Consider the following 21,170-nt stretch of genomic DNA (forward strand, 5'->3'; position numbering starts at 1 on the left):
ATATATATCCTCAGCCTGAAGAATATACATACACATTTTTAAAACTTTAGAGAACAGCTAAGGTGTGGTTCACCTCTGAGATGCCCACCAGTTTCAAGTTTTGTGGCCTGTTCCGAACTCTTAACACTGCTGTATAGGCACAGTCTTTAACAGAAGACATCCAGTTGATGGGAGTCGGTCCTAGAGGTGACCCTTTATTCATATTTACACTCTGGCTCTGGCCTGTTTTCTCTGCTTCCTTTTGTCACCAACACGAGGCATGGTGATGCAAGGAGTCCCAGGTCCAGCAGGCAGTCTGCCTCTGGCATCTTTTTCCCAGACAGTTTATGTCATTAAAGTGAGAACTGAAGAGCTTAGCAGTGCTGGTACCATGAGATCCGCTACCTTACCGAGTCAATGCCTATGTGAATGCTTGAATTAGGGTGTGCTACCAGACAGAACATAACACTGCCTGCTCACTCTTCTCAACAAGCTTGCTCTGGGAACTCACTAAGGGGCATGACAGGTTTGGTCCCTGCCCTCGAGGAACTTGCAGATGAGTGCAGACAGAGACTAAAATGGTGGGTGAGTATTAGGATGAAAGCAAGGAAGGGAGACACCTTCCTCAGACTGCAGGAGCAGGAAACCCTTCCTTCTCTAATGACAGGGGAAACTAATTAATCTGCAATACTTCAATACTCATTTCAATTTCTCCCACTTTCATCCATACAAAATAAGAAAAACAAACATAAAACGATTAAAAACGATAGCTCTGCAGAAGGCAGGACACGCAAGGACAATTCCCAACTACCCATCCCACCTCACTGCTCATCTAATACCTTGGCCAGCTCACCTGCTTTAAAACCCACTGCAAAGCTTTTGAAAAATAATCTCCAATCCAGTTTTCAAGGTTACTTCTGTACTCAGCAGGCTGATTCCTCAACCAAGATTTTATCAGAGAATTTAGATCTGTCTCTTCATCACTACAAGGGTCAACACAAACATGCCAGTTATTCAGGAAGAAATTGCCAACTGACTTCAAACTAACTCCTGTCTATCAAGCACCCATCTGTCAGCACAGAAAGCCAGCACTGGTGACTTCTGTGTGTGTGCGTGTGTGTGTGTGTGTGTGCGCGCGCGCACGTGTATATATGTACGCAGATCTGTGTGTGCTGGAGAATACTAGCAGTACTCTAGACCCTACTTAAAAGTTCTCGTTGGGCCTCTCCATGGATAAATGTTCAGCAACATCAGGAGACACAGCAACCTAAGAGTTAAAATATATTTTAATGAAATCACATATATTCATTGTGCCTCATACAACCAATGTCCGGGCCACCCACAGCTCACAACACTCTGCAGCAGTATGTGATCCTCCTGCTAAATAGACACAGCACCCCTCACAAGGTCTGTGCCTTTTTATGCTCCATAAATGGCAGTCTCACTCTTGTACAGTCTTTCTACTATGTTTAAAGTAATGTAAAGTACACAATAAATATTCAATAAGAAGTTTTAAATTTACTTGTAAACTTACCTTTTATTATAATATTGTTATAAGATTGCAACACTGAATAAATAAGAAATTTACACAAATATTACAATGAAACTATATACCTAAAATAATATTATTTTAATAATTTACTCTAATATCAACTGAAGGTTTATAAATATAAATGTCTCTTAGAATACTTAGTGAAATAAGCAGTTAAATAATTTGAAGACATAATCTCAACCCAAGTGATTACAGCAATGTGCCATTCACAACATATGAAATACAGGCATAATAAATAAGCAATTCTAAACATTTTCTTTTTGAAGCCCAGTTCTTTCTTTTTTGATTTATTTACTTTTATTTTATATGCACCAGTGTCCTGCCTGCAGGTACGCCTGTGTGAGAATTATCTTGGAGTTACAGAGCTGAGTTGTATGTGGGTGCTAGGAATTGAACCCGGGTCCTCTGGAAGAGCAGTCAGTGTCCATAACCACTGAGTCATCTCTCCAGCCCGGAATTATAAATATTTTTGCCAAACTATTACTCATTTGGGAAAATGAAACTGGTCGAGATGTCCATGTTCTGGTACTTGACTGACTGAATATGCAACACCTAGAGCCATTTAGTACTGCTCATCTGTGCTCCTCAAGCTTCTCATCAGCCCACTGGAAAAGTAAGAAATTACGTAGGAAAGAGGTTGTCATGCTGGAAAATACAAAGGCTTTGCTACAGGACCTATTATACCTGAATTAGTCCTAACCTCTTTTGAATTTATAACTCAGTAACTAAGATGTGCTACTGGGATTTAAATACTATGTACTAGTACTTATTTAGTATGCTTAACATCAGTGAATTTAATCATAGTATTTAAAAATTTTTAAAGGAAATTAGTATTTCTATTCTCTTAAAGAAAATGCTTGACCAAATTGCTAAAAGAATTCATATATAATAAAACAAACTCTAAATCAATTAAAATCTAAGCAAAAACAGTTAATCATAGATGAAATCAATATGTATACATTATTCATTATATGCTTAACTTAGTTATGAAATCAAAATGGTAATTAAAAAATAATCTAGCCGGGCGGTGGTGGCGCACGCCTTTAATCCCAGCACTTGGGAGGCAGAGGCAGGCGGATCTCTGAGTTCGAGGCCAGCCTGGTCTACAAGAGCTAGTTCCAGGACAGGCCCTAGAAACTACAGGGAAACCCTGTCTTGAAAAAACAAAAAAAAAAAAAAAAAAAAAAAAAATCTAGTATATAGAAATGATCTGTGACTTACCTAAGAAATATCATTCCCATTCTAGATATTGTGGCTGGTGAAGCACAGCTTAAATCATGAGTTTCAAATACAAAGTTAACATTTGGGCCAAACTGAATCCTTTCTCCACTTGGCATGGTGAGTAGTCGATTATCATCCAGAACGGAATTCAGAGATTCTATCCACTCAGGGTCAATGTCACCATCACAAATTATCCATGAGCTGACTTCTATTTTCAAGTCACAAGAATGAAGACTTTAAAAAACAATACAACCGGGCGGTGGTGGCGCACGCCTTTAATCCCAGCACTTGGGAGGCAGAGGCAGGCGGATCTCTGAGTTCGAGGCCAGCCTGATCTATAAGAGCTAGTTCCAGGACAGGCTCTAGAAACTACAGGGAAACCCTGTCTTGAAAAACCAAAAAAAAAAAAAAAAAAAAAAAAAAAAAATACACACACACACTGTCGTTCACTGTGTGCACAGATATGCCAATAGCTATAACAGTCCAACATAAGAAATAAAGTAACTTTCATTACTCACGACTAATTTTCATCTTAATATAAAGAGCAGAGTTGAGCAAGCTGCAGTGTCATGGAAACAACGCTACATGTGTGCTAGAGAAACTGTGGGTAATTTCGTCTCCACTGCCCAAAGCTCACCTACAACCCCTAAGATACTATTTTGGTCTCTAACCATACAGATTGATTTCACAATATTTCTTAAAACATAGTGTGTAAGATGGATATTCCTATTCCAAAAAGATACTTCTAAAATAATCTCCCAAACTATATGTTTGGTCATACCAGAAGAATATATGAATGTTTGCTACATAATATCTCTTTGAGAAATACAGGAAACTTAACTTTCATGAGAAGAAAACCCTAACTACTGCCATGGTTTTAGTGTTTTCAAGGATGACCCAAAATGGGAAAAGCAGCAACCAGGCCGCGCACACACAATGCCTGCAGTCCTTTTAAAAGCAGACACATTTTACCCATCCTTTCTAAAATCAGAGTGCTTCAAACTGTCCTTGGACCTTTGAAACAAAGAAGGAAATGTCATCAACAGTGTGAGAAAGGGTAGTATGTGTCTTAACTTAAAGTAGTATTACAAGAAAAATGGAGAAACTGCATTGGAAAGCCCTCCACTGGAATCAAGTTCTTAAAAATTACCAACTGCCTTACTTGAAAAACAACTAATTAAGGCTTGGCAATAGTAGTCTATAAAGATTCGGGTCAAAAATTGTCTTTAAAGTCATGTCGAGTCAAACCAAGAGGCACAAGCCTTATATGCCAGTACTCTGGAGGCAAAGGCAAGCAGACCTCATGAATTCTAGGCCAGTTTGAATTATAGAGCGAGTTCCAGGCCAAGGCTACAATAGTGAGATTCTGTCACAAAAATAAAAAATGAAAATGAAAAACAAAACAAACAACTAAGCTGAAAAAATTTAGATCAAGAAGTAACTAAACTTTTTACCATTGCAAATTGCAAAATAACTCAGAATGATTCATTCACACTAACAGCTTAATGATGTTCAAATACATTAATTATATTAACAAGGCATATGTCAACTAATTCATCAAAGATTTTATATGCATTTAGTAAATTAGTTATGGATTATATATTTTTAATCAAGTTACTCTGAATTTTGATAATATTAAAAGTTGCTATCAAGTAATAAGTCAAAAGACAGCATGACCCAAGCACGGTTGATGGCGGGCACCTGTAATCCCAGCATTTGTAAGGCTAAACTATCAGGACCATGGGTTCCAGACCAGCCTGGGCTGCAGAATGAGACTCTGTCTCAACAAAACAAATAAAAGAGTAAAGCTGCTAAAATATCAAAAGAACATCATTACAAAGTGTGTCAAATCACACATATGTTTTAATAATAACATTATAAACATATGACATTATTCTCTAGGCGTTATTAGGTAAAGAATTAGACAGAGACCAACCTTGAGGCTCACGAACTACTTGGCGAGCGCTATTCGTCAAAACACCATCGGACCACTCTCTTGTGTCCATGTCAATATGTCCTAATAACTGGTGTCTGGGCATAGCTTTGGGATTCATAGTGTACTGTTTTACCACTTTGCCAGTTTTACAAAGCGCAGCCCTTAACATTCTCCAAAGGGTAGACTTGCCAGCACCACTTGGGCCAACAATAACAACTCCTGTCCTCTGGCACAGCTGTTCATACAACTCGAGAGCCTTCTTCATCTGAGGAGAGAAACGGGTCATGTGTAATCCACATGCAGTCACACTCAGCTCTGCTGTCACTCCACTAAATTAAGTCTGACTTCTCCACTGGAAAAGAAAACCTCAATAGACCACTAGCTAAATAAATTGGAACACATTTCCAATGTGATCTTTAAGCTCAACATCTGTCTTTCAAAGAGGGTGCTTGGCATAAAGTTGAAAACATACACCTTTTATTTTTAGTCATTTATTCATTCAAATACACAATTTCCCTCAGTTACAATTCATATTCTACTCAACAAAAATTGAAGGGAAATGTTCATTGTAATAACAATTTGTGCCACATAAAGAAGCTCTGTTAGAAGAATTCCTACTAATAAATTATCAAAGTGCAACTAAATCACATGCAATCAATAAGCAAAAGTTCATATGACCCTTTTATCCATCTATTATACACAACTCGCTGGGATAGGCAGGAACCAGGAATAAAACGTTGAGCAAAAACATATACAGATGCTGTCTTTTCTGAAGAGTCCCATCTGGTGGAGAGTGAATACCTACTTAACATTAAACATGCATCAAGGACAAAAGCAATGATAAACAGAGCAAGAGTCCCTAATCAGAACTTGAAGAACCAAGAAGCATCCTGGAGTGAGATTAAAGTTGAAAGACGAAAAATAACTCAAAGATGGCTGATAAGACTGTAAATCTGAATAAACTAGGAAAGGGCAGTAATCTATGACAAATATCCCTCATGTTACCTGATTGGGTATGACTTCATAATTGGCCTCCTCGAAGACTTGCTTTAACGCAGCGCTCAGCACGCTATATTCCACTTCTTTAAACTCAATTCCAGGGAAGACATCCTTGATCAGTGCATCAAACCGGGTGCAATCAGCAAACGTGAATTTTGACATTGTATTAAGCCTCAATGCTTGTACCACAATATGATTTTCATTAACTATAGAAAAAGTTTTATTTTAAAATTATTTTTATTATCAATTCAATGATGATAAAACATTTTAAATAAGATAGAGCCTTGATATCATTACTAATTATTAAACAGCATGTTAGACACATTTAGAAACAGTAAATCATAACTACTATACTTCCTTTTCTATGTTTTAACTGCCAAGAAATAAATTCTGATATACGGGGATTTTAATTATACCAGAAATTCATACTAAAAACCATAATTTTCATGTATATGATTTCCACGTATAATACTTTCCCTTTTATATAATAGGATCCTCTTATGGTCAAGTAGTTTAAAAATAATTACTATTTTTTTTTTAGTTTTACATACAAGAGTATTAAGTTTCTAAGACAATGACGTGGAAATAAATACTACAATTAGCATTCCAATGTAGCTAGCAGTTCTCAACCTATAGGACAACTCCTTTGTGGTGGTAGAACAACCCTTTCTCAGGGGTTAGCTAAGATCATCAGAAAGCACAGATATTTATATTATAATTCATAATAGTAGCAAAATTACAGTTATAAAGTAGTAACAAATTTTTTATGGTTGAGGCTCACTGCAACATGAGGAATTATATTAAAGGGTCACAGTATTAAGAAGGTTGAGAACCACTGCTCTAAGCAGTAATCTTTAATTAATCTTTATCTAACTGGCTCAAAAAAACATTTTTAGCTAAGTGCAAATGCTCACATTATTAGCAGATTCTTAGTTTTAAGGCTATTCCACACTAAGCAATAAAATACACGAAGGCAAATATTCTGTATCTGTGTTTCCTGGCATTTTCCCTACCCTGGCTGACTATCAGTAAGTAGATAGAGAGAAGAGTGGCAGTCCCTGAGTTTATTTCAATAACTGAACTCATAGTCACTTGTATTTACTACATATGAATTTTGAATATTTCTTCAAAACCATCAAAAATAGAAGCTATTTAAGATCTTCACAAAACAACTGTCTACCTTTAATAAGTCAATCTAGTGACAGAGCTCAAGTAACTGCTTTTTTGAAGAAATGAACCTTCAGCACAAACAAGTAATTTTATATCATCCTTTTTCTATGCTCATACTGGAAGTCTTTCTTCAAGCTGAAGTTTTTCACCTAGCACTTTCTGTGAAGCTGGATCAGGACAGAAATTGCTTAAATTTGTTTTTATTGTAAAATACTTTTCTTTCTCCTTCAACTATGATTGATAGTTTTGTAACTTAATTTTTAATAGCAACCTGGAAAACATGAAAACTCAGCCTCTCTAGAAGACAAATATCCATGGACACAAGGTCATTTATTCTGCGCAATGGAGAAGAGCAAGAGCTTTCCATGAGCCAAGTGTGGTCTGAGTGCGCACTGATGTGCAGAGCTCAGCTGTCCGGGACCAGGAAAGGGGAAACCTTTAGAGAAGCCCAGTGATGCAGCTACTGCCCAGGGCTGAGAGGCAGAGATCAATCTCCGCATCTCACTTTGAGGGTGACATAGATTTAGTGACAAGATTTATAGCCAAAAGGCAGAGAACAGGGGCAAATATCAATTTTACAGTAGAGAAGGCTAGCCAGCGTCACCAAGGGAAGAAAGCCAGCATCCCACGCCACGCACCTCACGACAGTACATGAAAAACAGCACTGCTTCTTCCTCCTTCTTCCCACTCAGAGCCTCATCCAATTGCATATACTCCTTTGTCTATTGGCCAGAAAAACACCATGCAGTGTTTCCAACATCTCTGCTAACAAAGGCTCATGCTCCACGAACACTGAACACTCCTAGGAACTTTGAGGGTGGTTTTTTACAGTCTGGGGATGAACAAGCCACTCGGAGATGCTTTCTTTTACATTGGGGTTAGGTTTGCTTTATTTTGATGTAGAATCTCATCATGTTTCCCAGGCTGGCCTAGAACCAAGTCTTCCTGCCTGAGCTTCCTCAATTCTGAGACTATAGACATATGTCAGACCCTCTGATTCTATGAACATCAATTTTGAAAGCAAGTGCATTTGATTATTCTTTTACACATTACTACTACTTTATATAAATAAACCCCTGAATTTTCTTGTAGGACATTAGGTTAAAATTATAAAAAAAAATCAGAATAATTTATAAACTTTAAGTTAAAAAGAATACAGCAAAACTGCTCAATTAATTGATATAAGTATATCACACTACTATAAGATGTTAAAAATAGAGAAATCTAGGCAAGGTTTACAAAAATTTTCTACATGGTATCTGCAACCTTTCTGTAATATTAAAACTATTCTAAATCAAAGTATATTTTTAAAATTCAATACTTTAACTATATAATTAATCATACCATCTTGTTTTGTGCCATTTTTCTTCAGCTGTCTCAGAAGATTCCCACTTCCTCTGAGAACAGTCTTCAAAGCTCTCAGCCCCCAATCATAATGCTGCTGGGGTGTCAAAAGTTCCCTGAAGCAAAGATGGCCAAAAAGAAATTACTTTTAGCACCACTCCAAAGAAATGTAGACTGACCTGTAGAAATTAATACTAGAATTTCATTAATTGACACAAAAAAATCAATCACACAAAATAATCATTCCAGGAAGCAGATGAAGGGAGAATCACAAGGAACATGGGAAACCTGTCATGAAGAGTCAAGGGCAAGCAGCTATTCCTGTCCTCACAAAAGCTTCCATTGCCCAGCCTACTTCCCCTCTTTAATACAACCCTGGTTCTCTATGATCCACTAAATGATATACACTAGAATTCTGGGTTGTCTAGGAGAATAAAAATTAACCTCTACTACTAGAAATAAAACATGGAAACATCCTCTAGAGAGCTTCTGAGTGGTCAGCTGGGAAACTGGGGAAACAAGAACCATTTAGTCAGAGTCCACATAAATATCATGAAGGGAAACATCAAGTTAGTGACAATTAAGAAAAAAAATTGTCAGGTGTGGTGGCGCACACCTGCAATCCCAGTACCAGGGAGGAAGAGGCAGGCGGGTCTCTGTGAGTTTGAGAGCAGTCTGGTCTACATAGCGAGTTCCAGGTCAGCCAGTGCTACACTCAGAAACCCTGTCTCCGAAATAAATAAATACATAATTTAGAAAAGAACTGTTTTAATGAAGATGTCTTCTTATGACTTGGAATAAAATATATCATATCTATATTATTTACTATAGTGACAAACAAACTCACCATATAAACTGGAAAAATATGAAAATACAAACCAATCACTGGAAACACAAAATGTGAATATTAAATGGGAAAACCCACCTAGATAGGTTGAAAATAGCAACCAATTTTCTGCCCAATTCTTTAGCATCTTTGAAGCCCTCTGAATAGAGAATCACTTCTGCAATAAGATCATTGTCTGGACGTGACATCGCCACTGGCCTGAAAAGCTGCTTAAGATTGTCTGGAAGCTTTTGTCTTCCTCCATAACCTTTTCCAGCAGGATTCATGGTGATAAAAATTCCAGAGTTAGAATTTATTTCTACCTGAAATAAACAGTAATTTAGAATATAGGCATTAAAGATTTTAAAGAGAGAAATTTTATCATAATACAATTTCTATGTATAAATTCAACATCTTAGCAAAAGCAACCTCCAATATTCTAAGAACATCCTTATATAATACATAAGGGTATTATAACAACAGCTCATGAACCCACTGCATTATAGTGAATTTACTTCATAATAAGTTTTCAAAGAACATAAGATTAAGAGTGGATAACTGACTTCAATGGCTATTTACTCACAGTATGTCTTTGGAACTCATGTCAAATAGTGATTAAAATATAGCTTTCAGAATTAGATAACCTTTGATTCAAATCAAAGATCCCTACACCTGTTATCAAATCTCGGTTTCTTCATCCATAAAGTAGAGTATTGGCATTCCAAGGCTATACTGAGTATTAAATGAGATATTACATTAAAGCACTATATACACTGTGATAGCTCAGAAACCTGAGAGCCATTTCAGAGATAAAAACTAGGAACACAGGTCACAGAGTAGAGGCAGCAATGCTCAGAGACCAGCACAGGGGGGAAGCCAAGTCACAGGAGGTATCCCTTACCTCTTTGCCAAGCAGCTCACAGACAGTTCTGTGATTCTTCAGAGCATCCTGAATCGTCTGGATCTGCATGGAAACAGCCGACAGTACAGCTTCTTCCAGTCTGTTGAACTCATCAAAGCAACCCCAGGCCCCACACTTCACCAAACCAACAAATATTCGCCCCATTGACTTCACATCAATGCCCTGAAAAGATAAAAATAGTTTTCATTTTAAAATGATGAAATTCTCTAGTGCTAGTAATAAGTTGATATTTTGTGCAGCTAAACAGATTAACTAATAATTTTACCCATCAACATCTCCTTTCTTTTAAAAAAAATTAAGGCAAGAACAGTGGTGCATGCCTGTAACCCTAGCTCTTGGAGAGGGACAGAGTAACAGTGAGTGCTAGTCCAACCTGGGCTACATAGAGAGAGCCTGTGTCAAACAAAGTCTACAAGTGGGGGAAGTTTAACTACTCCCTCAACTTCAGAGCAGTTTCAAGGACAGTGTTCTCTAAAGAATATAAAGCTAAACAAAGACAAGAATTTATTTCAGTCTTTTTTGTTTTTTGTTTTTGTTTTTCAAGACAGGGTTTCTCTGTGTAACCCTAGCTATCCTAGAACTTGTTTTGTAGACCGGCCTCAAACTCTGAGATCCGCCTGCCTCGGCCTCCCAGGTCTGGGATTAAAGGTGTACACCACCAACACGCGGCACATTTCAATCATTTTTAAGTCAAAGTAAACTCCCCCCACTCCACACACACACACAATGTTTTTGAAAACATTAAGATGTATTTAGCGTTTTTTTGTTTTGTTTTTCTAATTGAGAATTACTCTTACTAAACAATATTTTTCTCCAGTGTAGTACAAACTTTGGAGCTTTATGTTGGGGTACCAGACTTCTTAAACCTCTCTGGCTTCATAAGGACCGCTATATCAGGTGAAAATTGGCTAAAAAGAACTGAGAGCAAATGAAATAAATTAGCTCACATGAATCTTTTCATTATGTCCCATTTATTCTTCCTATGTTCTCTCCAATGCTCCCTCGATGTTCCTCACTGTTCTCTCACCCCACAAGGCTTTTAGTTTACACAGAGACATAATGAACAATTCTCTGGTAAGCATGCATCTCTTAGGGCTAACAGGATGGATAAAGTAGGTGCCAGTTGTCTTACTACTGTCTGGGGGGTGAGGTGGGGCTGTGACTCTCTCCTGTAGATAACAGGATTAGTTAAGGATGGGGCTAGAAATCAGTATAGAATCTAAGAAAAGAAAAGGGGAATTTGTGCATTAACTACATTTGTGTGGTTAGTTAAGATAAACACTACAGTGTTGTGTACTCTCTGAGCACTTCCACAGCAGCTGGGAACACAGCCTTTGTGGTAACCATGGCAACCAGCATACCCTATGGAAGGAAAACAGATGGTCCTTGTGCCCCACCCAACCAGGGCCAACAGCACTGTGAGAATGCTGTATCCTCTGGCACACAGATGAGAAGGAATTCCTTTTTCTGGGGCTGGTTTAGCCACCCAAGCTTCTTTTTCTGTATTTCTATAGGTAAAGGCACAAACAGCTAATTTTCTAAACTAAGATCATGTTTCAATGAAACCAAGGTGGAGGTAAATACAGAATAGTAATTAATAACTTGCTGGAGTAGAGCAAAGGTCAGTTGATTACGCTTTCCCGAGTCTGCTGCTGGAGAGCTGAGGGTCGCCCAGACCTGTTTACCAGCAAGGGCAAACATGCTGTCTTCTCCACTCGGTGCCTGTCTTTTGAGGTTCTTATGTGGTTATTTGCAAAACTTTTTTTCTTGTCTGATGTCCTGTCATAAAGGACAATTGGAGGAGAGGCTAGTTTTATGTGGATCAGACTATAAGAACAAAGGTTTCTTTGAGTGAATATTTTCACACCAGAGCCCCACAGTGTGGGAAGGGTCATCTAGCTATTGCTCAATGATTTATGCACTGCTGAGGTATTTTGGGATGAATCCCATTATGAAAAGGAGGAAGACTATGGCTTCACAAGATTCTTACAGAATTGACAGGACTATTCAAAAGACAATGTTCCCAAAGCTTTGCAAATCAAGGCTCTCCACCAGAATATACTCCTGTGGGAATATACAGCTCACGTGGAATTCTCTTCTGTATGCTGTGACTACCATTAATGAATAAAGAAAACTGTCTTAGGTCTGTGATTGGGTAGAGCAGAGCTAAGTGAGGAAAACTAAACTGAATGCTGGGAGGAAGAAGGCGGAGTCAGAGAGAAGCCATGGAGCCACCACCAGAGACAGATATGTGAAGCCTTGCCGGTAGGCCACAAGCCTCATGGTAAAATATACAACAATGGAGATGGGTTAAATTAATATGTAAGAGTTAGCCAATAAGAAACTAGAGCTAATGGGCCAAGCAGTGATTTAATTAATACAGTTTCTGTGTGGTAATTTTGGTCTGAGCTAACAAGCAGTCAGAATGGCCAAGCGGTCTCCCTGCAACAGTCAGCTGTTCTTTTACTGTATGTATAATGCTTGGTTCTTCACAGTAAAGTTTTCCTTAGTAAAGTTTGAGAAACGTACTATGTACAATCTTGTAACTCTTTGTCAATTCAAACCAAATTTTTGTTTAATTGATTTAAAACTTGGATGATTTTAAATTGAATGTGGTAATGCATGCTTATAAAGCTGACAATTGAGATAATGGAACTACATAGGCCCAGGAGTTCATGGTCTTCATAGACAATAAAGCAAGAGATCACCATTAGTCAGTCAGCGATTTGAAAACAAGATCTTCCATATGAATGCACTAGAATAATAATCCAAGCATTTAGCAGTATGTTTTCACACTTATTGTTTGTACCTCATCACAATTAAAAACTAAAACTTGTCTCCCAAGAAGTCCGCCTAGCGCCTTCACTGACTCAGTTTTCCCAGTTCCAGCAGGTCCATAGGGATTCCCACCAAGTCCCATCTTCATGGCTTGAGTCAGAGTTAGGTAGCATTTGTCTGTCAACGGCGTATAAACCAGCTTGGGAGCATTACCCTGCATAAGGGAAACATGGTGTTATACTCATGCTCTACTCCATCCAAGGTAAAAAGCCTCATATGCAACAAACAGGTTTAACTGTTTAACACGGAAGACATTCAAAACTTTTCTTAGTTAAATAAATTCAAAAGGCAGAACCTGGAATAAAACAAGTATTACGTCTCATCGTGGCCTGAAAGACTTGACCACAGTCAAGTTTCCAAATAGTCTCTTCCATTCTTAATGAGGGCACAAATACAATGCTAAGGACAAACATCCAAATATATATTATGCAGCTAACATGCCACTTCATACTTTTTAACTCACATAACTCACTTCCTGGGGCCCCAAAGTAAAAATAATCTTTAAAATTCTAATGATTAATTTCAAAAGTGATTCTCAAGTTTTCTATGCTATAGGAAGAAGACACTCAAGGTCCGCCAGTCACATGTAGGATGTGTCACCATTTCCTTGCAGAAGGCCAACTAGCTGCTGCCCAACACAATTACTCCAGAGACTGCGTCATTTTGATAGAAAACGGGAGAAAGGATACAACTGGATTTTTTTAGAACAAATTATATGCATTAGATCATTTATCTGAAAAAGTCTTTTCCTTGCAAACTGAAAAATCAGATAACACACCCTATCCCATTTATAGTCCCAGCACTGACAAGACACAAAGCTCCGCTGCTTTACTGGAGCTGTCTATACAACTCTCCTGACTTAAAGATAATCTAAGCTTCAACATGAGTGCTCCTCCTGGGGAAGAATCATCTCATAGAATTTGATAAAGGCAATGTGAAAATTTTTAAAGTAGAATAATGTTTTACTTTTTCTTTTACTGAACCTTGCAAATTCTGAAACAAAAGAGAGTCAAAAATACTGAAATAGAAGTAATTATGTCTTCCAATAGCAATCACCTTTAAATAGTTTCTGCTCCCTGCTCTCCCCACCCCGAAAGTCAAATTCTTCTACCAAGAGTCCTACCTGGTACTCATATGTATACTGAAGTTCAGAATCCACCATTTGAACATAACATGTATGGTCACTTTTCATATAGAATCTGACTTGTTTCTTCCAAGCCCAGTCATCAGTTGTATGAACTTGAACTTGGTTTAATTGCTTCACAATATCAATATTATGAATAATATCAAGAATTAGTGCTTTAAGCTTAAGCTCCAGAATGCCTGATTCTACACATTAAAAAAAAGACACAATGTTAGTGAGAGTTGCATCCTGTGCACACATGTGCTATGTCAAAGACTCTAAATGGTGATTTCAGGATTCACTGCACTACTGTGATAACGAGTCATATAAAACCGACAGTCAACAAGAAATAACAAAACTGCAAAAGGCATAAAATTCAGTAAGATGGGGGAACCCAAGAAAGGAAGCACCCCCTGTCCTCTTCCCCTCTAAATAAAAGCAAAAGCCCTGCATGCCAGTAGCTCTCATGGCTCAAAACTAAAGAGCGGCAAACTGGGGGTGAGAGCCAGAGTCACAGCTGCTGAAATGCCATAGGAAAGCTACAGTCTTTCCTTGTTGCTCCCTTGTTATCCTGAGTCACAGGCCATACAGTCAGAAGCTGAGCCTGGGACAAAACAGAGCTCTCACAGGCCTCCAGCTAAAGTCTGAGAGGCAGGAAATGTCTCAGGACACCCTAAAACACTGACATGAAGGACTCAGAAAGACCTAAAGCTCCAGCAAGAAGGTATCAGCCCCCAAAATTTGAGGAGAAATCCTTGAGAAAAGGATTTATTTTCTCAAAAAGAAAATCCAAGAGAAAAAGGCAAACCCCACTTGTTCACTGTCCTCTGTTCTCCCATGAGTAGCACAGCCAACAGATGCATTCAGAACACACAAGAGCATAAACAGACAGAAATGCAACTTCCAAGCCACAGGACCCAAAGGAATGCAGAGAATGCCTAGTATACAACAGCGGATGAGGGGAGGACTCAGATTTGCAAATAAACTCCACGCTGCCAACAGACACTTCAGGAACTGCCACTGGCTGTCACACACATACCACACATGGGCTGGAGTCAAACAGCAGAGTCTGGAGAGACACTGGCACTGCAGGAGCCACAGCCCAAGCCTTGTGACTCATGTCACTCAATCAAAAATGTCCACTTGCACCTGAGTCAAGCAAGATGCAGACACTCATAACAGAGATGACCAAGACACACTTCACAATTAGTTAACGCTCACAGAAGCCAAAACCATTTGAGTCTACATAGAAACAGACAACCGCCTGGCACCGGTGCCACAAAGCAGCAATCTGAAACAGTTATGCAAGACTTTAACCACAGTTTAAACAGTGCCCCACCAAGCTGGGGGTGAGGACACACTGTATGATCCAGCACTAAGCAGGCTCATCTGCTTACATGAGACCTTGCCTCAAACAACACACTCCAAAAGATAACCCGCACTCCAGAAATGAATGGGAACAATGTCAACAAAGAAAACAACACATGAAGAAATAGATAGAAATTTTATAGATGAAAACTATAAACCAGATTTTTTTCTAACTGCAATTTAAATGTATATAATACTTTTATTAAATCTTTAAGAATTTACTATAATGTTTTGATTATATCTATCCCCGCTGCTCCTCCAGCTCCTTCCAATTCATTCTCCATCTCTCCAACCCCATCTCCCAACACATTCCCCTTCTTATAAAAATATTTGCGTTAACATATGTAATAAATATATTATATATAAGAACACTGTTTATAGAGAGTTGTACATCACTCATCAGAAAACACAATGAGAAACTAAAGTGAAATGATGATATTTCAGGATGTTGGAAGAAATGAAGTGCTAACCAATAACAACCAATGAAATACCCCTCATAGACAAAGGTAGAAGAGGGCATTCTGAGGAGAATGCACACTAACAGCTGGCAAACCTACTCTAAGTCAACAGTTATAGTTACTGAGATGGGAAAAAGCACCAGAAGGAAGCCTGAAGCACACACTGAGCTATATCTTTTGAGTTCATTAGTTTTTTCCTCTCAACTCTTTAAACTGCTAAAATCAAAAACTATAATCTCATGGAGTGTCAGTGTATATAAAAGTAACCTGAGAGAAGGATAAAGAAACTTATGTGGGCAAAGCTTTGACTTTCCACCTCAAGTAGTACATACTGACTTTGAGTACAAGATAAAAAGTATAAGCCAGACACTGTGGCACACCATTAATCCTGGCACTTGAGAGGCCGAAGCAAGCAGATATCTGAGTTTGAGGACAGACTGGTCTACACAGCAATTCCCAGAAAAGCTAAGGCTGTATAGAGAAACCCTATCTCAAAAAAGAAAGGGAGAGAGAAAGACGGAAAAGAAAAGGAAAAGGGAAAGGGAAAGGGAAAGGGAAAGGGAAAGGAAAGGAAAGGAAAGGAAAGGAAAGGAAAGGAAAGGAAAGGAAAGGAAAGGAAAGAAGAAAGGGAAGGAAAGGAAAGAAGAAAGGGAAGGAAAGGGAACCTTAAGTATGCCGTAAGTCACTGGAGGATGGATTGGTGAGTACAAAGCGCTCATGACAGACACCAACAGAAAGTTTACTCTCCATACCTGAGTTCCCTGGGTCCTCGGAACTTGTGTCAACACTGGTATAGCGCTCTAGTTTAGCTACCAGTTGTGTTTCAATCTGGTGGAGGCTGTGGTCTTTAATGGCATTTTCTACATCTTCAGTAAACTTGATCTGCTCTGCCAAGCACAGTATCTGTTGCAGAACAAGAAAAATTACTCTTCATGTGTATAAAGTTCTGCCAATGCATCTTTGTCCTATATTACACATACCAATATTACTAAACAAAACACAAGATGATTAAAAGTCAACATGGACTGGCTATCATCTTCCATCTTCATATTATAATATAAAGAATGATAGAAATAGTATAATACATATATATCTCCCAGCTAAAATTTACTCAAGGAAAAAGTTTTCCACATGAAATGGTATCCTGGTTTCACTGAAATTTTAGATAAGTTCAGGCAGTTCAGGACTTAAAAGTGAGCTAAGTCATTTTGTATTCTGGGCTTCCATGTGATTTCTAGTACACGCATATTACATGTATTAGCCCTTAACACATACATCCTCGTTTTTCTTTAAACTATTACTAAAAACCTTAAAACTTCCTAGTTTTCAAACTCTACCTCAGTACCAGTTCCAGAGTTCTGAAAAATGAAGACAAAGACTAGATTCAAACAATATTAAAAGGTTTTAGAAAGAATGATTTCAGTTACACATGAAATGGTATCCCAGTATCACTGTTTTCACCTTCTCAGGGGAAACCCCTGAGAGTTGTCTGGATTGGGAGGGGCTAGAATCAGATCCTCTACCACAACTTCCATTCCGTTTAATAAAAAAATAAGTACTGTGCATGCCCTTTCATACGTGTGCATCACAGCACATGTGTGGAGTTCAGAAGACAGCTCCCACAAGTTAGTGCTTCCCCTCCACCCTGTGGGCTGCAGAAATCAAACCCAAAACATCAAGCTTGGTGGCAAAATGTTGAATACATTGTTCTGTGAGAACTTACACACATTTCAATGCTTATCTAAGAGCTAAACCACTAAGGGCCTACCCCTGTTAACATGGCCAAATCCTAAACAAAGCAGCACCCAGAACCCAATCATTATTAGTGCTCCATTACTCTACAGCCAAGAACAAGGAATGTAAGGTATCGTATCTAGAATCCAGTGCTGCAGGCATGCACTGTTGTTAACGCTGATTTGCAGCCATCTCTATAACCCACCATGAGGCCTGGCTTTGAGGCTCCTAGCCAGTACTCTAGGTCAGTGTTACTATATTTCATCTAAGTTCCTCCCAGCTCCAGCATCTGAGATGACCCCATGAGAAGGGCAGAGAGATGGGACAGCCGTGGTACAAACCCTCCTCTTCAGTGACCAGGAGGCGGGACATCAGTTTCTGCCCAATTCCCTATCCCTAAACTTTTCCCAGGGAACTGATGGAGCCTGCAAATAGCCTGCTGTTGTTGTACACTTCATCCTCCCTTCAGGGCTGAGGGAAGACGACATGGGTTTGTGAAGGAATATATATTGTTGGTAAGTACTGGACAAAAGATGTAAATACAAGTTATCTGAAGCAGCTGGCCCGTGCCTACCTACCATACCCCAGCAGAGTCCCCTCACCTGGGAAGGGAACAGAGACGGGTCGATGGCACCCTGTGAACTCCTCCCAGCAGTAACACATTCTTTCAACAACTGTTTCAAAGTCTGCTTCATTTCCAAAGCCAAATCATTTAACCATGCCTGATAGTGAATGGAGAAAACAGTATGAGTCATGAAATAAATCAGTCTGTGCCTAACCACACTCCTTCAGCAAAGACGGGATGTGAATTCTTAGAGACTACACTCTGCAGATGCACTATGTGCTGTATCATTGTTATTTAAATAGTTTGAGAAAAACAATTTTGTTGTTGCTGTTTCTTTTTACCGCTTAAGACAATGTTGAGTGTGAACACTCACACTGACTGGTCTGATATAAAAACCTATGCCCAAAGGAACCCCATAAATTCATTATTATGACAAACCTATGAAGTCCCGAGCAAGGAGCTAGCTGAATCTCCTGGTGTTCTAGAGATCAGGAAAGTTCAGCCACAGAAGGGGTTCCTCATTAGGAAAATATACTAAAGAAGGGATTCGCTAGGGTGAACATACTACAAGTAGGGGGATCAGACTGCCTTTTAAGCTGATTTTGCTTCAATGTCCCAATAATGCCTTTATCTGCTCACTTGATTATAGGTAACATGATAAAATGTAAACTAGCAAGTGTGTAACTCGGTGACAGAACCATGCCTAGCATGCACAATGCCCTAGGCTTGTTTCTTCACTGCCCACTACATTCTCACACATGTGTATAACGACAGCTACGAAAAACAACACTATCAATCACTACTTAATAGTTTGCATATGCAAAAATATATGCACAAAACTACAGCTATAGCTCTTCAGCCTTTCCTAAGTTTGCTCGAAGCTCCAGTTTTTTACTCATCGGTAAGCACTTGCCAGTACTGAACATAGCTCAAAGCCACCAAAGCTAAAAGCTGAAAACCTGAAGCTTGGTGTGGTGGTTTGCTCTAGAGTGTGAGGCAGGGGGCTGACATGAGTAGAACCTGGTGCACATGAGGACAAGGCAAACTAAAGCTTCACAAGACCTTGTATGCAAAACGGGAATCTCTCACTGTAGGCCACAGAGATGTTCCGTTAATCACAAAAGTTCCCAGAACCTCGACTTCCACTGCTGCCTTACTGATCTAGTCCTTATCTTAGATCCTGAGCTCCTTCCTCCCTCCACTCTGCCAACTGAGGGAAAGAAAACACAAAACTCATATCCAACAATGTCAGCTACTTGGCAAATGTCGGTGCTTTCAGTCACCTGATTGAAATGCTTGAAATCCAATAGGATGTTGAGGTCTGATCAGGAGTGAGTCTGAGCCTGAAGATTACAAATCAAAGTGATACAAGCTACTGCTCCTGCTAACTTGTTTACCCAAATCATCTCACAAAACTCATAAAAAATAAAAATTAAAAAGCCCTAAGACTTAATGTTATTCCATTTAACTTTCAAAAGAATTCCAACTTTCAAAAGAATGTTTTTGCGGGCTGGAGAGATGGCTCAGAGGTTAAGAGCATTGCCTGCTCTTCCAAAGGTCCTGAGTTCAATTCCCAGCAACCACATGGTGGCTCACAACAATCTGTAATGAGATCTGGCGCCCTCTTCTGGCCTGCAGGCATACACACAGACAGAATATTTTATACATAATAAATAAATAAATATTTTTTAAAAAATGTCTTTGCAACAAGAGTTAATTTCCCATTTCCTTTGTGTCACAGAGCTGACACAAAGGTTCAGATGCAAGTACTTTTAGTACTTTTTACTCCAGAACTAAAGTTCTTTATAGAATTAAATGCTGTATTTCAAAAACTAAATATCCATTCTTTTTAATACCACAACTTTTAGGAGATCATAAGGCAAAAAATTTTGAAGACTCAATTAATAGATATAAATTTCATATGGCTCACTTCATGAACTAGGGGCTGCTCACCTCCACATTATTTGACAGGAGAACTTTGTTTTTAAAAGGCACAACTTCTCCCTCTAGCGACTTCATTGCAGTTATATGTTTGGATTCCTCATCAAAGCACACACTGTTAATGCCTACAACACAAAAGCAACATTTGGGCTCAGGGTGCAGTTGGGCACACAGCGCTATCCCATCAAGCACAGGGCTCTGGATTATACCCCCAGCACCGCACACACCGTAACTTAATTGAAAGCAGCAATGTAAAGAAAAAGATTTAAAGGGTAATATGCATTGCTATATACACCCACACCCCACATATTCTATACTCAGATACTAGAGGATTATAATGTACATGACATAACATATATAGTAGTAGCCCTTGTATTAAATGTGTTAATGAAGGAAAGTAAGGAAAAATACTTTCACTGGGTATTCTCATTACTAATTTTAAATATTGTATTAACATCTGTAAGTATAACAACATTTACTGATGGTATCTATAGATGCCTGGCTTGTATGTATGTTTAGTCATTAAATTTCATCATTTCCGGGAAGAACAGGCATTCTAATCAACTAGCACATAGTAATCCATCAGGACACTTAACTCTCATACATTCTTAGCAGTGGACTAGAACATCACAATCTCTTTGGACTATCACAAGAAAGTTTCACACAAAGCCTAAACAAACATTTACCTTAACTAAATGTTTAGATACTTTTTAAAATATATAGCATATTAAAATATATATGAAAATTTGCAATAGTTTTATTTATCTTAACCCAAAACTGAAATAATTCAAAAGTGCAAACAGTAAATAGATAAATTCAGTATCAGGAAATAGCTTTAGTTATGTCAGTTAATGGGACATAACCAACAGGTCATGAGGTGACCAGACAAAACAGAAACAACTCCAAAGCTACTGAGAAAGTAGATAGAGACATCACCATGACAGTGGTTAACCTGTGGCATCAGCCCAACTATTCTGAGTTCAGCAGCCCTAGGTATGGTATAATCATTATTCTAAACCAAAAATGTTACCTATTAATGAGCACCTAAGGTACACATTACCTACCAACAGCTGTGCAGCAAGGTTTCAGGACCTGAACCTTTTTCTGGCTTTTATCTAATGCATCACACATCTGAGTATCACCCTAAAGGTTGTGGGGAGACAGAGATGATTTTACTACACAAAGTCCTTGGAA

The 21,170-nt window shown here is 38.6% G+C and overlaps 1 protein-coding gene across 1 annotated transcript in view; it reads right to left on the reverse strand.

The window, feature by feature from the left end:
• Positions 1-21,170, reverse strand: part of Dync2h1 (dynein cytoplasmic 2 heavy chain 1) — a 229,932-nt gene that overhangs the window by 163,706 nt on the left and 45,056 nt on the right. Inside the window, 12 exon segments of the mRNA XM_038323616.1 lie at positions 833-962; positions 2,753-2,960; positions 4,689-4,953; positions 5,694-5,893; positions 8,202-8,317; positions 9,127-9,350; positions 9,929-10,111; positions 12,759-12,941; positions 13,911-14,116; positions 16,489-16,639; positions 18,073-18,192; positions 19,989-20,101. Coding sequence (XP_038179544.1) covers positions 833-962; positions 2,753-2,960; positions 4,689-4,953; positions 5,694-5,893; positions 8,202-8,317; positions 9,127-9,350; positions 9,929-10,111; positions 12,759-12,941; positions 13,911-14,116; positions 16,489-16,639; positions 18,073-18,192; positions 19,989-20,101 — 2,099 coding nt within the window.

This window comes from Arvicola amphibius, chromosome 3, assembly GCF_903992535.2.
Source record: "Arvicola amphibius chromosome 3, mArvAmp1.2, whole genome shotgun sequence".
NCBI lineage: Eukaryota > Metazoa > Chordata > Mammalia > Rodentia > Cricetidae > Arvicola > Arvicola amphibius.